Source organism: Panthera tigris, chromosome C1, assembly GCF_018350195.1.
Source record: "Panthera tigris isolate Pti1 chromosome C1, P.tigris_Pti1_mat1.1, whole genome shotgun sequence".
NCBI lineage: Eukaryota > Metazoa > Chordata > Mammalia > Carnivora > Felidae > Panthera > Panthera tigris.
The window spans coordinates 59,110,274-59,124,970 of record NC_056667.1 but is presented as its reverse complement, the minus strand read 5'-3'; the positions used below and the strand labels follow the sequence as shown (position 1 = coordinate 59,124,970).

Sequence of the window (14,697 nt, the reverse complement as noted above, 5' to 3'; positions counted from 1 at the left end):
ATGTATATATATAATACTATGTGACTGACACTGCACTCATTTCTGGGCCTCACAATGAATAAGTCCACCATGGCCCTTTATAGTTTAGCAGGGCCAGTAAATGATTAAACAAGCAATTTTACAGTGTGGGTTAATAAAGCAAGATAGTTAATGTGCTAGGGGCAATGCAATCTTTAAAAGAGTTCTGTTAAACTTGTCTAGGGCATGGAATAGAGAGATGTCAGGAAGAGCTTCCCAAAGAAACAGCATCTAAGGTTAGATGTTAGGTCTTGTCACCTGGGACAATTTAGTGAATCCTCATAAAATAGTCCTTTCACGTGTGTATTACTGTGCCCATTTTAAAGAATCACATGTGAAGCCTCAAAAAAATTGAAAATTTCTCAGGCTAGTAAGTGTCAGGAAAAACTGTGATTCAACCCCATGTTGCTCTAAATTCAGGGTACAGTTATCCTTGGAGAAATCACATCAACATTTCCTCAGGTTCCAGTTCACCTTTTTTAGAGAGCATTATAGTGGCAGTTTTCTTCTTTGCTCTTCAGGTTTACTTTTTAGAGTGACTTGAGAAAGTAATAGCAAAATCACAGAATTTTGACCTTGAGAAATGATTTAGTCATGGAGATGAGAAAATATGCAACAATCCAGTAAGGGAAGGTCCAGCCAGAAATTCATGGCTGAAGTTTCAGCTTTGCAGAAGTCACAGTGGAATTTTACATCCCTCGGAGGCACTTGCTTTTCGGAGCCAGCCATGCACTGAGATATGACGGGTCCAGCTGTCCATTAGATACTACTGCTGGATGGATTCTCAAGCAAGAAATGCATTGATGTTTGGGGAGGTTCTGGTACTTTCTGTAGGAAGAGTTTGGATGAAATGAATATTGGCTATATATTTAATTTTTTCCATCATTTACTATTCTCATAATTATAAATATTCATTTTTATTTCTTATTTATTTTAGCCCCAAATGTCTTCTCTCTCTCTCTCTCTCTGTCTCTCTGTTTCTCTCTCTCTCTCTCTCTCTCTCACACACCACACACACACACACACACGTACACATAAACACACTTGTTGAAGCACACACATATCTCTTAAAGCAACAAAGATTTAAGAATAACAAAAGTGTTTGGGACAACTGAGTAACTCAGTCAGTTAAGCTTCTGACTTTGGCTCAGGTCATGATCTCACAGTTCATGAGTTGGAGCCCCGCACCAGACTGTGTGCTGACAGTGTGGACCCTGCTTAAGATTCTCTTTCTATCCCTCTCTCTCTAAAAATAAATAAATAAACTTTAAAACATACTTAAAATATGAAAATAAAAGAATAACAAAAGAGTTGGTCATAGAGAAAAAGTAAATGTATTTTAGATTTCTCAGAAGGAAAAGAAACCCAAGAGATCACCAACACGTATTTAAAAATACTGAGTAAACAACAGCAACAAAAAAGAATATTCAACCTTATGAATTTTAGCAAAATAAGACATTATTATTAGTATTAACAGGCTGTATATTTCTAGTTTATTGATACCTGCATGTAATCCTACCTGCAATTATAATACAGCACGTCTCACCCAAGTTTTGTTTTTAACAGATTACCAGCAACTCTAAACTAGAATTAACACAAAAGGAAAAGACTTTTTTAAGCAACTATTCTTAAAAAGTAAATGTTCTTTATAAAGAATGTCTTTGGGGTGGGACACCTCGGTGGCTCAGTCAGTTAAGCATGTGACTTGATTTTGGCTCTGGTCATGATCTGATGGTTCATGAGTTTGAGCCCTGGGTCAGGCTCCATGCTGATAACTCAGAGCCTGTTTGAGGTTCTGTCTCTCCCTCTCTCTCTGCCCTTCCGCCCACTTGTGTGTGCACACGCGCGCACATTCCATCTCAAAATAAATAAATAAACATTTAAAATTTTTTATCTTAAGGGGTGCCTGGGTGGCTCAGTCGGTTAAGCGTCCAACTTCAGCTCAGGTCATGATCTCACGGTTCATGGGTTCAAGCTCTGCACTGGGCTCTGTGCTGACAGCTCAAAACCTGGAGCCTGCTTCAGATTCTGTATCTCCCTCTCTACTCCTTCCACCCCCCCCCCTTTCTCTCTCTCAAAGATAAATAAATAAACATTAAAAAAATTTAAAAAATTATCTTAAATTCTTATAATATAAAAATTATAATTTATATATATATATATTCTTTCCTAAAAATGACCTGCCTGAGAGTAGATCTGTGGATGGTTGGTTCCAGGTCGTACCTCCTGCTTTCACCATTGTCTTTCACAACTTACACCATTGTCTTTTACAAAATCTCATGAATGTGCGGAAAAATCAAGGGGCATCACCCAAAGTGTAAAACCTTCAGGTCATAAAGGCAAGCTTATTATTGTTGTTGATGTTGAGACAATGAATAATTCTGGAGTCCAGTAAATCCTTTTGTAATTTAGGCAATTTCTACTTTACTTTCAACATAGCTACAGCTATGTGTATATATATATATATATATATATATATATATATAATCTTCAGAAAGATATAATAGGATTATATACTGATAGAGCATTTGGAATTATTTTTGGTAATGGATTACCAGAATTGCATCACTCTGATGAAGTTAAGGATTTGAGTATCACTGTATCAGGACTCTTTCCATTCTTATAGTGTTATTTAGGAACACAAGGTTTAACAGAATTGATTCTGGACCTTGGTTCATGTAAGCAAATAGTATGCTCATTTGAGCAAGAAAGTTTTGCTCATATATCTAAATAAAACCACTTCATTAACACATCCATTATTAACTATGTAAAGTAAAAACAAAAGGTTAATAAATAAGTATCAAAATGTGATCTATTTCTTTATAATTTGATTAGTTATGCATTATTAATTGTGAAAATAAATTCATCCAGAATATTTTTCACCTCCATTCTTACAGTTACATAGCTCTCTTAGATCCTTTATATGCTGAGTTTTATCACAGAGAAGATCAGGCACCAATAAAATACTTTTAAAATTTTGCAAAAAATTTACTTAAGATTATATTACATGACAGAAGTAGAATGGAAATATGAGTTTGAGGATAAAAAGAAACAATATAGCATTAAAAAATAGAACTTGTCCTTTTTTTTAAGTGGATGATAGTGAATATCAAATCACTGTGTTATTTAGATTTCCATGGACAATTAAAAGTGAGAAGTAACAGGTTTATTATAAAATAACCATATTTATAGTAACCAGAAATTATAATTTTTGCAAAGACATCAGATTATAATAAAAAATTAGGGAGCAATTTAAAAAGTAAAGGAGTTTACATAGGATAGAAAATAATTTTAGGGACTGTAAAAGCAAAGAAAACACTTGGTAACTCTTTTTTCCTCTTACTGAGTTTGGGAACATCATTGTGCTCATGTAATCTCCAAATAGAGATACATATAATCATGTTCTAGAGTTATGAGGAAAGTTAACTCATAAAACTGTATATAATTATAAAATATTTGCAGTTATATATTTGCTTTATAATTTTATAAATCTATCTCCCAGGCACAGTCTGATTTGATCTTATCAAAATTGGAGTTACTTATTACAGGTGCTACTATTTTCATTTTGCAAACAAGTAAGTCGAGCTTTAACAGAGGTTGAATTACTTGCCCCAAACCATAACTGGTAAACCAGGGAGTTGGCTTCTAAACATTAAGTGTTCAGTCTCAATATAACGTTTTTTTAAAAAATATAATACCGGGGCGCCTGGGTGGCTCAGTCAGTTAAGCGTCTGACTTCAGCTCAGGTCATGATCTCACAGTTCGTGGGTTCGCGCCCCGCATCAGGCTGTGTGCTGACAGCTCAGAGCCTGGAGCCTGTTTCATATTCTGTGTCTCCCTCTCTCTCTCTGACCCACCCCCATTCATGCTCTGTCTCTCTCTGTCTCAAAAGTCAATAAACGTTAAAAAAAATATAAATAAAATAAAATAAAAAATGTAATACCAAAGTTCTTTTTTTCTACATATTCTGCTTATAAGATGGGAAGTTGAAGGTAAATAAAAAAGCCTTTCTGGAAGCTCAAGGGTGGGAAAATAGAAGTACTTTAAGATATGTCTCATTTATCTGTAAAATTATTTCTTGTGATCCAGCCCTTTGCTATGACTATGTAGAAAAATAATGTTTTGATGTATCAAGCCAGGCTCTACAAATGCTTCTTTTTTCTTTCTTCCACTTGGGTTTGGTATCACAGGGTTTTTGTTGGTGGTGATGGTGATGGTAGTTTGTTTTATTTTTAAACAAAGTTAACCATAGGAAGGTAGGTTAATAATAGTTACCATGATTTACACGCTTACCACATAATGGTCTCCATCTTGAACACCTTAAACAAACTAATATGATCCTCATAACAATCTTGTCAGATCAATAATTTTACTAACCCCCTTTTACAGGTGAGAAAATTGAGGTAAATTAATTTTCTCCAGATTCCACAGCTAGTACCCAAGAAAGCTGGCATTTGAACTCCAACATAAAGTATAATTAATCACTGTGCTGCCTCTCAAGGACAAATAATTTGTCTGTGTGATCTAGCAAAGACTGAAACTTGAGACTACTTTTTAACTTTTAACATCTTTTGAGGAAATATAATTAGTTTAAATTTGTTTGCAGGAAGCAGATGGAAAAAAAAAAGTACATTTTTTTTTCCTCAGGGGCACATTTCCTAATTTATATTTTAAGGCATAGCTCATACTGAAATATGGTTTAGTCAATTTGCTCAAGAGAAGACAGATAAATATGGATTAATGGCTACTTTAGTTAATGATTGCAAGTCTGGCTTTAATTAATTGTGCTATGTAGCCATTCTTTATTCATAAAATAAAATTTGTGCTCAGAATATTTTTGCTAGAAAAAAATTCAAGAAGAACAATCCAACAGTGACCAGCAGAATGTTTAAAGATCAACATAAGCAGAGAGGAAGAGAAAGAATAACTTTTATAATTCTTATTGTTTTCTAAATTTGAATATTCATTAATGCTATAAAAAAGTATCTACTAATTACTTTAACAAAAGAGAGGAGTATAGAACTTTTCTGTTTATCCATTTGGTGGTATATTTCTTATTTCATCATCTGTATTTATGTGCAAATAGAATACTTTCTAAATGACTTAAACAGAAAGATGGTTGATAGAAGGAGGTGGAGTTGCTGATACTGCTTTTAGTACAGAATTCCATTTTATTTTTCCCCTTGTTTTGAGAATGAGGTGTCTATACTTGGCTCCATCCCAAAAAGGATGTAACAGAGAGGTTTGCCTAGACCCTAGAGCTTTCTCTCAGTCACTTTCCTGGGCCTGATTGCATTCTCCCTCTCTGATACTGCTATTTTAAACCTCCCCTGCATGCATTCTGAATGTAGTGTTCATTCCCTTTATAGCTCCTGAGGTGAAAGTCCAACTTCTCCAGGAAGCAGCTGCTGGGGAGACAGTACTGCAGACAAATTCTCCACACAGCGGTTCAGAGCACCTGCCAGTTAACAGAAAATTTGAAGTCCTTCCAGATCCATATATCTCACATTCAAGTCCATGTGGGAGAAAGCAAGCTGGTTTAGTTGAATTCAAAAACTAAAAAAGTAGAAAAGACAAAGCAATTTCCAATTTGATTCATGAGTAAAGCCATTTGAGCAAACCTAGTCCTAAACTAACTTTTCAAATATGTAGCACCTCTTCTCGTTACATTCCCTGTTTAATTCATCAATCCTGCATTCATGCATGCACCATTCTTAACACCTCCCTCTCAAAATGCTTTTGTTAGTGTTAAATGATATCATATATTAAAACATTTCCTATACCTCTTAACCCATAGTCATCATTCAGCAAATAGAATTTATTATTATTATTATTATTATTATCATTATTATTAGCAGAAGATGATAGTTAGACCTCAGTAACGACTTTACTATTTTCTTCAGTCATAATGTACAGGCTCTTTTCACTCTGTCCATACTTATTTTATGTAATAAATGTTAATGTATATGTTGAATCATTTACAAATAATGCCTTAAAGAATTAAAAATGTAAATATTTCTTAGCAGTGACCCTTCTAAACACAGACATGTATGCTTATATGGAAGCTTGATTTAAGTAAGTCAATGGAAAGAATAAGATAAAGTAGTATTATAGAAAAGCATGGTTTAATTATAAGTTAAAAAAATTGATGTTAATGTTTAGAATTTAGTGATTAATCCAAATCCAACTTTTAATGATTTTTAGCCATTGAAAATGTTGGATTAAAATGTGTTATTAAATATAGTCTTAAATACTTTAAATAGTGCATTAAAATAAGACTAAAAGGTATGGGTTTACACTCTCACTCTCAAAATTTATGGGAAAGAGACTTATCTCTCTTGCAAAATAAGAAATCAACTTTATTTGGTATTTTGTTTTACTCTTTTGTTACTATAAGTAAAATATATCCCAAATGACATAATTTCCAGTCTAAAAATAAATGTACATGTGTAATTAATCATATTAATATAAATATTACTGAGGTAATGTGGAAGATTTAATGCACTTATTTCATAGTTATTTCCATTCATTACAAATTTCAGTAAGCAGGTCATCTGTGAGTTACTTACCCTCTCTAGCCCTTACTTTCTCCTTTGTAAATTGGGCATTATGATAGTACTTGACAGTAGCTATATATTTTAAAGGATTGATGTGCAGGAATATATGCAGTGGTCTTACAGCAGTATCTGGCAGGTAGTAATATTAATATACTGTTATAGGTAACATGCAAGATTATGAACCATTACCTGCAGAAGTGCATTTTCACTTACATATCTCTTAAAAATACTCAAAGCATAATTCCCGTCATCTGGAGTTGTGGGTACTTCAGTAAACAACTAAAACTAATTGGACAAATTGCCAATTTTGTGGATTTACTTTGACAAAGTCTCACATATCCTGCATATGCCAAACTAGAAAGATAATATTTGTTTCTGCCCCAGAGTGGTTTCCACCATAGTAGTAGTGAAGAAGAACTAGAAATATTAAATCAACCTATAGCATATGTAGTATGCTATATTATATATGTTATATATTCATATATTATATGCTATAATATCTAACAAATATTTTATATAATTTACATATTATGTACATATATATACATATATGTCTATCCACATTCATATCTATGATATTTTACGGAGTGTTGTCATGAAAGACATTAGGAAGGGAGTGTCTTAAAAAAAAGGCAAGTGGGAGGGGGGATACAATTTGTTCTGTTCTGTTTAATCTCTTACTTCTCTTACTTCATTTCGGCCTGGAAGCCAGGACATCAAAACTCTCTTTGTATGAGAAATTAGAATGGTGCTTGTATGGGGTTGTGAATTTTTGATTTTTTTCTTTATGCTTTTGAAAGCTCTTCTGTCAAATTTAGAACTTTGTGATACAATGAAAAGACAGCTGTGAAGGTAAGCTGTCCAGCTCCTTCACAGGAATATCATTTTCACATGGTTTAGTTTTGAATCCAAGGGAAATAGCACTTTTCTCCTTTTATTAGTTAGTACCTTTAATAGGCGCTTTCATTAATCAACATGTCTTGAGAAAAGCTGGTCTCTTTCCATAGAGCTGAATACATCCTGCTGTGTGGGGTCCTGGTAATGGTGCTAAGGCTTATGATTTTGGAATGTGTTACAGGGAATTAGAGATATGAAAGAGAAAAATCAATCCTCAGCAGCCAGAGGCTTTTTTTTTTCTTACTAGAACTTTAAAAAATAATAAATAACCTAAATATGCTAATTTCCACCGAACTTTCTGATATATTCACGTTTCAGATTTAATCATCACAAGAGGTAACATCACATACAGTGTCTATTTGAATCATTCCAACATCATTTTGATCAACTAGCAGCTCACCAAACGGGACTCTATACCCCCCAGATTAGGACCTGCCCAGTAGTATATAGTGATATCATTTATAAATGAGCCCCTTAAAAGAGTTCAGGGACAGCAATGCCATCCCTATTAGAAAAGCAGTAACACTTTTAAGCCCAGGTTTATATATTTAACAACCATGAGACAAAATTAAATATTCAGGTTATTTTCTATACATCTTCCAGCAACCAGATCTTTGGAACTATGATTACAAAACATCCAGATGATTGACTGAAAATGGAAGTGTTTGTCATGATATTTGGCATGGTATTAACACAGCTTATGGTGGCAAGTATATTTTTGGAGATGTTTCACTCATCTCCCAATGAAGTAGGTAGTCTAGCAGATTTTTAAAGTGGAAAAAAAATGCTTTCAAGAAAAGCCATGCTATACTCTAAGGATATATGTTAAGAAAAGGATGCCTTCATTATTGAACATTTTTTATCCAGATTATTTCATTGTCTGTACTTCAAAGGGATCCTAAGATCACTGAGATTACTAGATGTTAAAAATGTCCATGTTGGGAGTTCAGAGAGGAAAAAAGATTTGAGTCTGTGACCCAAGAATTGTTGCCCCATACCCACATTAATGATCCCCCACCTCTCCCTCACACATTAATTCTTCATCATATAGTCGGAGAAGCCCTCACCCTTGCCACTGTCTAACTCTAGGAATATATAGCATAGTCTACCACCATGGTTGAGTTCAGGTGGACTGGCTTCATTCCAGACACAATTTCTCAGTACCTTTGTGTCTTCATTGTTAAAATGAAGACATTAGTATCTGGCTTTTACAGCGTTATATGAAAATTAAATAGGATAATTCGAAGTGCCTAAGTGCCTAGTACATCCTAAGCAGAATATTCAGTAATTTAAAGTGGTTCCTGAAGTATAGGGTCAAATGTAGTTCTTTCATATTTCAAGTAGTTATGAGCCTAGGTCACTTTTTTTTTTTTTTAATGGTCACTTAGTTTTGAGAGAGAGATGGTGAGGGGAAGAGAGAGGAGGAAACAGAGGATCTGAAACAGGCTCTGTGATAACAGCAGAGAGCCCGATGTGGGACTGGAACTCATGAACCATGAGATCATGACTTGAGCTGAAATCAGATGCTTAACCAACTGAGGCACCCCGGCGCCCCAAGCCCAGTTCTCTTCTGCCCCAGACCTACCACTTAACTCTCTTCACTGACGTTGGTTTCCACTCATTGTCTCAGATTGCTTAGTCATCCTATGGATCATATAGCAATTATTGTTTGTACCACAGATATTTGCATTTAATTATATGCTATCATAACTTAATGTGGGCATGACTTTGCTTTCCCAAATAGGTTGCACTTGGGAAATTTTGATACACTTTTCAATATTATTATTTCTTATTCTAAAAGTATCTTAATTTTTGCCTTCATTCATCCATTCAACAAATATTTATATTTATTTTCAATTATATGTAGGCCCTGGAATATACAGAAGTGACCAGACAAAGGTCCTGGATGTTACTTCTAGCAGGGAGAAACAGAAAATAAACCATCAATTGAGTACATAATGCTTTTCATGAGAGTGTTGGGAATAGTGGTGTTACTTGTGCTATGTTTTAAATTAATTTATTTTTGAGAGTAGGGGGAGGGGCAGAGAGGGGAAGAGAGAGAATCCTAGGCAGGCTCTGCACCGAGTGGGACTCAGTCCCAAAAACCTTTGAGATCATGACCTGGAGTGAAATCAAGAGTCAGATGCTTAACCAACTGAGCCACCCAGGCACCCCTAATTTTTCTATTTAATAGGAACTTGAGTAAAGGCCTAAGGAAGATAGGGAATAAGTTATGCAGGTATCTGGGGGAAGAGAGTTCTAGACAGAACAGCAAATGCAAACTTCCTGAGGCAATAGTATGCATGGCTTGTTGGAAGCCCAGCTAGAGGATCACAGTCTAGAACAGAGTAACCTGGAGAAGAGCGGCAGCTGGTAAGGTGAGGAAGGCATCAAGGGACAAGACTCCATAAGATCCATGACCACTGTCAGGATTAGAATTTTCATATGAATGAAATAGGAAGGGGTATGGATGATCTCATTTAAACTCTAAAAAGTTCATTTTGTTTATTGTACAAAGAATACACCATGCTACAGGAGTCAAGGGTAGAAACCAGAGACGCTTGGGCAATTGTAATAATCCAATTACAACAATTTAATTATTATATCTTCATTTACTATTCTGCATGATGCCTATTCATGAGTATACTTTATCATCCTTCCTAAGTGACAAATTTTGTACAGGTCAGGATTCCAACATGTTTATATTTTTAGACATTAGAATTCTTAACACAGAAAATGTTTTTTGGTGTCCAAGGAGTGCAAAACTAAATAATCATCACTTCTCATCCTTCTTTCACCCCTCCTTACATACCTTCCCCACTCTGCCACACCCAGAATATCTTCCTTCCTTTCAGAATTCTTCCTAATACAGTGTGCACATGTCAGGCAGCATCTCTTTCTATTGTAAAGGAAAACAAAAAACAAAACAAAACAAAACTAGAGTGGGTGTGAAGAACAAAGGTATGTTAGAAAGGAAGAATACACAGTCCTAATTCTTAACGAAACGTGTGTTTGACCAATTTCATATATTTGATATAATTATCTCCTAGTTCACCTTAAAACTATACATATTTTATATAAATATTTTATGATTTTATGAAATAGAATGCCATTCCTAGGTCTTGCTTTCCCAATTTGTAGAATTCCACTTATGGTAATTTTAGTAATTTAAATTTTAGCTAAATAGTGGAATTTGAGAATATTTCCACAGAAATCCAAGGAATTAATACCAAATTTTGTTTTGTTTTGGTTTGTGTGTGTGTGTGTGTGTCTCATTCAAGGGTTTTCCTAATGTATGTTTTGAAAAGCTTTGGGTTGGGACCAATAACAATTATAAAATGTAGTTATCCAGGCAAGGAGACATAAAAAGCTCCTTTTTCATTTTTCACAGTGTAGACGTTGAATTCTGTTCTTTGATGATCCCTGATATGCCAGAGCAGAGGAGTAGTGCTTATGCTAAGACCAGGAGTTATAACCCAGATTTCGTCAATGAAAGCTTTAGTATCTAAAGGCCAGTTAATCTCTGTGGTCTTCCAGATACCTCCCCAAATAAAAGTAAAGCTGTTCCTGCCTCAAGGGAAAGGAAAATGCTGGGCAGAGTATTCTAAATCAGACTTTCATGGTAAAATACCCATTAATAATTAATTTTCTGCTTCCTTTAGAATAGGACAGGTTAAGCAGTTGGTCACATTTAGTAAATAAGAAATTACTTGCAGTACTTTCTACAACATTCTGATCATCTTTCCATTTCTGAAACCTATTTTAAAAGTCTTTGATCTACATTAAGAAGAAAAGGACATTGAATATAGAAATATAAGACTTGATTATGAATTCTACTTTGTCACCTGCTAGTAGTGTGGCTTGGGCAAGTCATTTAACCTAAACATTGAATTTATTTTTTAGTGATGAATTGGATATAGCAATCCATACCCCACAGGGTATGTAATGAGCACCAGACAGGATAATGTGTGAAGGCCATGAATACAGAGGTCACACAATCAACACTTGATGAGCCCATATATTAAATACAAGCATTGTAATGATCACAGTCCTAGTAGTGGTAATTCAGTTCTACCCAATACATGTAGACACGTGATCTTTTGAAATGGGAAATATGTCCCCTCTACCTTTTTTCTACATGTCATTAAGAATGGCAATATACTGTAATTGTTTAATTATGTCATTAAGGTGAGTTTTATTTTCTTCATTAATTACATAAGGAAAAGCTTTTCAATTAATAATGACCTTTATGACTTTACTAGCTTGGATTCTGTAGATGGTGAAGCTGCCTGCAAATTAGATTCTGCAGTGTACCTTGTTCCTTATTTTTTCACCCACTGATTAGTTTTATACAGTTGGCAGCAGCCTACCCTGTTGCATTCAGCTTGCAATTTTGTAGCAATCTCAAACACTGTGTTCAATCCCCCAAGGTGTTCTGTAGAAATGCTGTCAAACTATTTCGATGTATGTGTATTTTCATTCTGTGGCTGTGCTTTGTACTCATTTAAGAGAACTAGTGTTTAATTTGTATCAGAACGTTTTCAAGATGAAACATAGAATTCCAGGCCTCAGCAAATTCACTGATATATGACCACAGCTTCCTTCTGTTGTAAATCATGATGCCTAACTTCTATTAGATACAAAGCTATATTTTTGAATCTAGTTATAGAATACAACTTTGAATAAATGGCATCAAAATTGGCCTGAAAATCCACTAATTGTCATCAGGCTTGCTATCATCATCTGGCTCTAGTCTACCTTTCCAATTTAATCTCTCACCCCTCCTACCCTATATCCCATGCGTATTTGTACTTCCTTGAAGTGTATAACTTTCTCTCACCTTCCTCTGGTGTTACCCACATATGACCTCTGTCTAAATGTCATGTCTCCTGTTCCTTACCCTTTATTCCAGGCATTTCCTGTTCCATAAAGCATTTCTCTATACCCCCAGTACCCCTTCTGAGTCAAGTAACTCTTTTGTAACTTGTGCCTGATTTAATAAAATATTCTTTCTGTAAATAGCATTGATTGATTTGCTTGATTAGCTTCCTTACCAGACTAAAAGTTTTAGAGAGCAAGGGTAATATCATGTGTAAATCCATAAATGGTAGATGCTTTGTAAATGTTTCTTGGACAAATTAATGCTTCCTAGAAAGACTATGGTCAGTTTATTGAAAAGACAGCAAGAATTTGCTACTAAACATACCATATAAGCCTTGTCTCATTTAATCATAAGAGCAATATTATCAGTAAAATGCAGTTTATAGTTTCAGAATACAAGCTTACCACTCTGCAAATGCATCATTTAAAAAATTGACATGATATGGTACTATTCTATGCTTTCTCTCTAGTATCTAGTGCATTATATTAGAATTGGATTTGGTTAAAACAGGCCAACTCGTGGACCTTTTTTTCTACTTCTTATAATTTCAAAGAAAAAAAAAATGTTTCAATGTTGAAAATTATTACTTGAACTATTTTAACTTAATTTAAATTTACTCATCATCCAGAGAGAATGAAAAAGGATTTTGACTGGCTTCAAGTTAAAACATGTGCATGTCATCACACACACACACACACACACACACACACACACACATTTAAAACAAAAGAAAACCGTATGCAGGTATTGTTTCACGTTTACATTGGGAATGGAAGATGTACCAGTGTGTTCATATGTTCGTATCTTCTGCATTACTGTCTGATATTTGCATTTGATGCAGCACTATAATTCAGCATACGGACATGCACTCAGAGCAAAGATAACGTTGTCTTTCATTTTCATTTTGATTAATAGTGTTCTGTCTCTGGTAATTTGTAGGTGTTATTTGGAAGATGGAGCTTCAAAGGGTGCCTGGCTGAACCGGTCAAGTATTATTTTTGCGGGAGGTGATAAGTGGTCAGTGGATCCTCGAGTTTCAATTTCGACATTGAATAAAAGAGACTACAGCCTCCAGATACAGAATGTAGATGTGACAGACGATGGCCCGTACACGTGTTCTGTTCAGACTCAACATACACCAAGGACAATGCAGGTGCATCTAACTGTACAAGGTACGCATTTCTGTAACTGTTAAATTGTGAAGGACTGTACTTAAAACAGTGTTCAATATTTAGATATCAGAATGACTCAGAAGTAACTGACATTGTTGAAAGATATGTTGTCATTATCTTCAGGGATTTATGTTCCTAGATTCCATTAAGTGTAATGGCTATTATAGATGTACAAATCCCAACTTGCCAAGATCAAAAATTATCCATTAACACCACATTATGATTTTTTTGTGTCTGATTCACTCAGTATCTTCCTTTGAGTCACCTTGTCAATAAATCTTTGAGAACCCATGATTGATACATTAAACTTAATCTTTGATAACTCATGATGGATACATTAAAATATTAGAACTTTAAAAAATATATATATATATATATTAACTCTTTAAAAGTAATCCTCCAGACTGCTAACACTCTGTCTTAATCCAAATTCTGCCTACATTAATTCAAGTCACAATGGAAAGAAACAGACTTCTAGAATTACTTTATTTAAATATAGAGTTATTGAAAAAACATGGTACACAATGCTTTATACTTTGATTTACTTTCAGAAGATCGTAAATCATTCTAGCTAACTTGCAGTCTCCAAATACAAACTGAATCATCAAGCTATTTTATTTTTCCTGCATACTAAAATGTAAGAGCATATTTATCCCCAATATAAATACTTTTCAAGAAAAATGCAATTATAATGCTAGTAGAATAGAAAATGTATATTCCTGCCCTTTTACATTATTTCCTTGTGCTTTACAGATTAATCATGTGTTTGTTGCATAGAAATATTAGGCTGTGGATCTCAAAATGACATTGCAGCATTTCTAAGTAAAATTAATAACAAATTATATGATAATGTGGTGCCAGTGAGTGCATGTTTTATTCCTAATAGGAAAGCTGAGTGAGCAAGTTAGTTGTGTTATCTCTCGGTTTATCCTTCAAATATTCAACAGTAACTATTAATTTAGGTACATGGCTTATATCTGGAACTTTACTAACTTACATCTGGAACTTTATTTCCTCATATAAAGAGGTAAACCTGAATTCAAATACAACTTCAATTATTAGTAAGTATTTTAAATTTGTGATAAAGGTTAAACGTATTAGTTAAATAATTAACTTTCAGGAGGCAAATATAAGGCAAACAAGTCTGTAAATTTCCTCAATGTTTTTTCTT

General features: G+C 34.3%; 1 protein-coding gene across 7 annotated transcripts in view; it reads left to right on the top strand.

The window, feature by feature from the left end:
- NEGR1 (neuronal growth regulator 1) overlaps window positions 1-14,697 on the top strand; it is an 836,662-nt gene that overhangs the window by 345,960 nt on the left and 476,005 nt on the right. For all 7 annotated transcript variants that reach the window (XM_007089805.3, XM_042997574.1, XM_042997579.1 and 4 more), the window contains exon 2: window positions 13,294-13,526. In XM_007089805.3, the coding sequence (XP_007089867.1) occupies window positions 13,294-13,526 (233 nt within the window). The remainder of the gene's footprint in view (window positions 1-13,293; window positions 13,527-14,697) is intronic.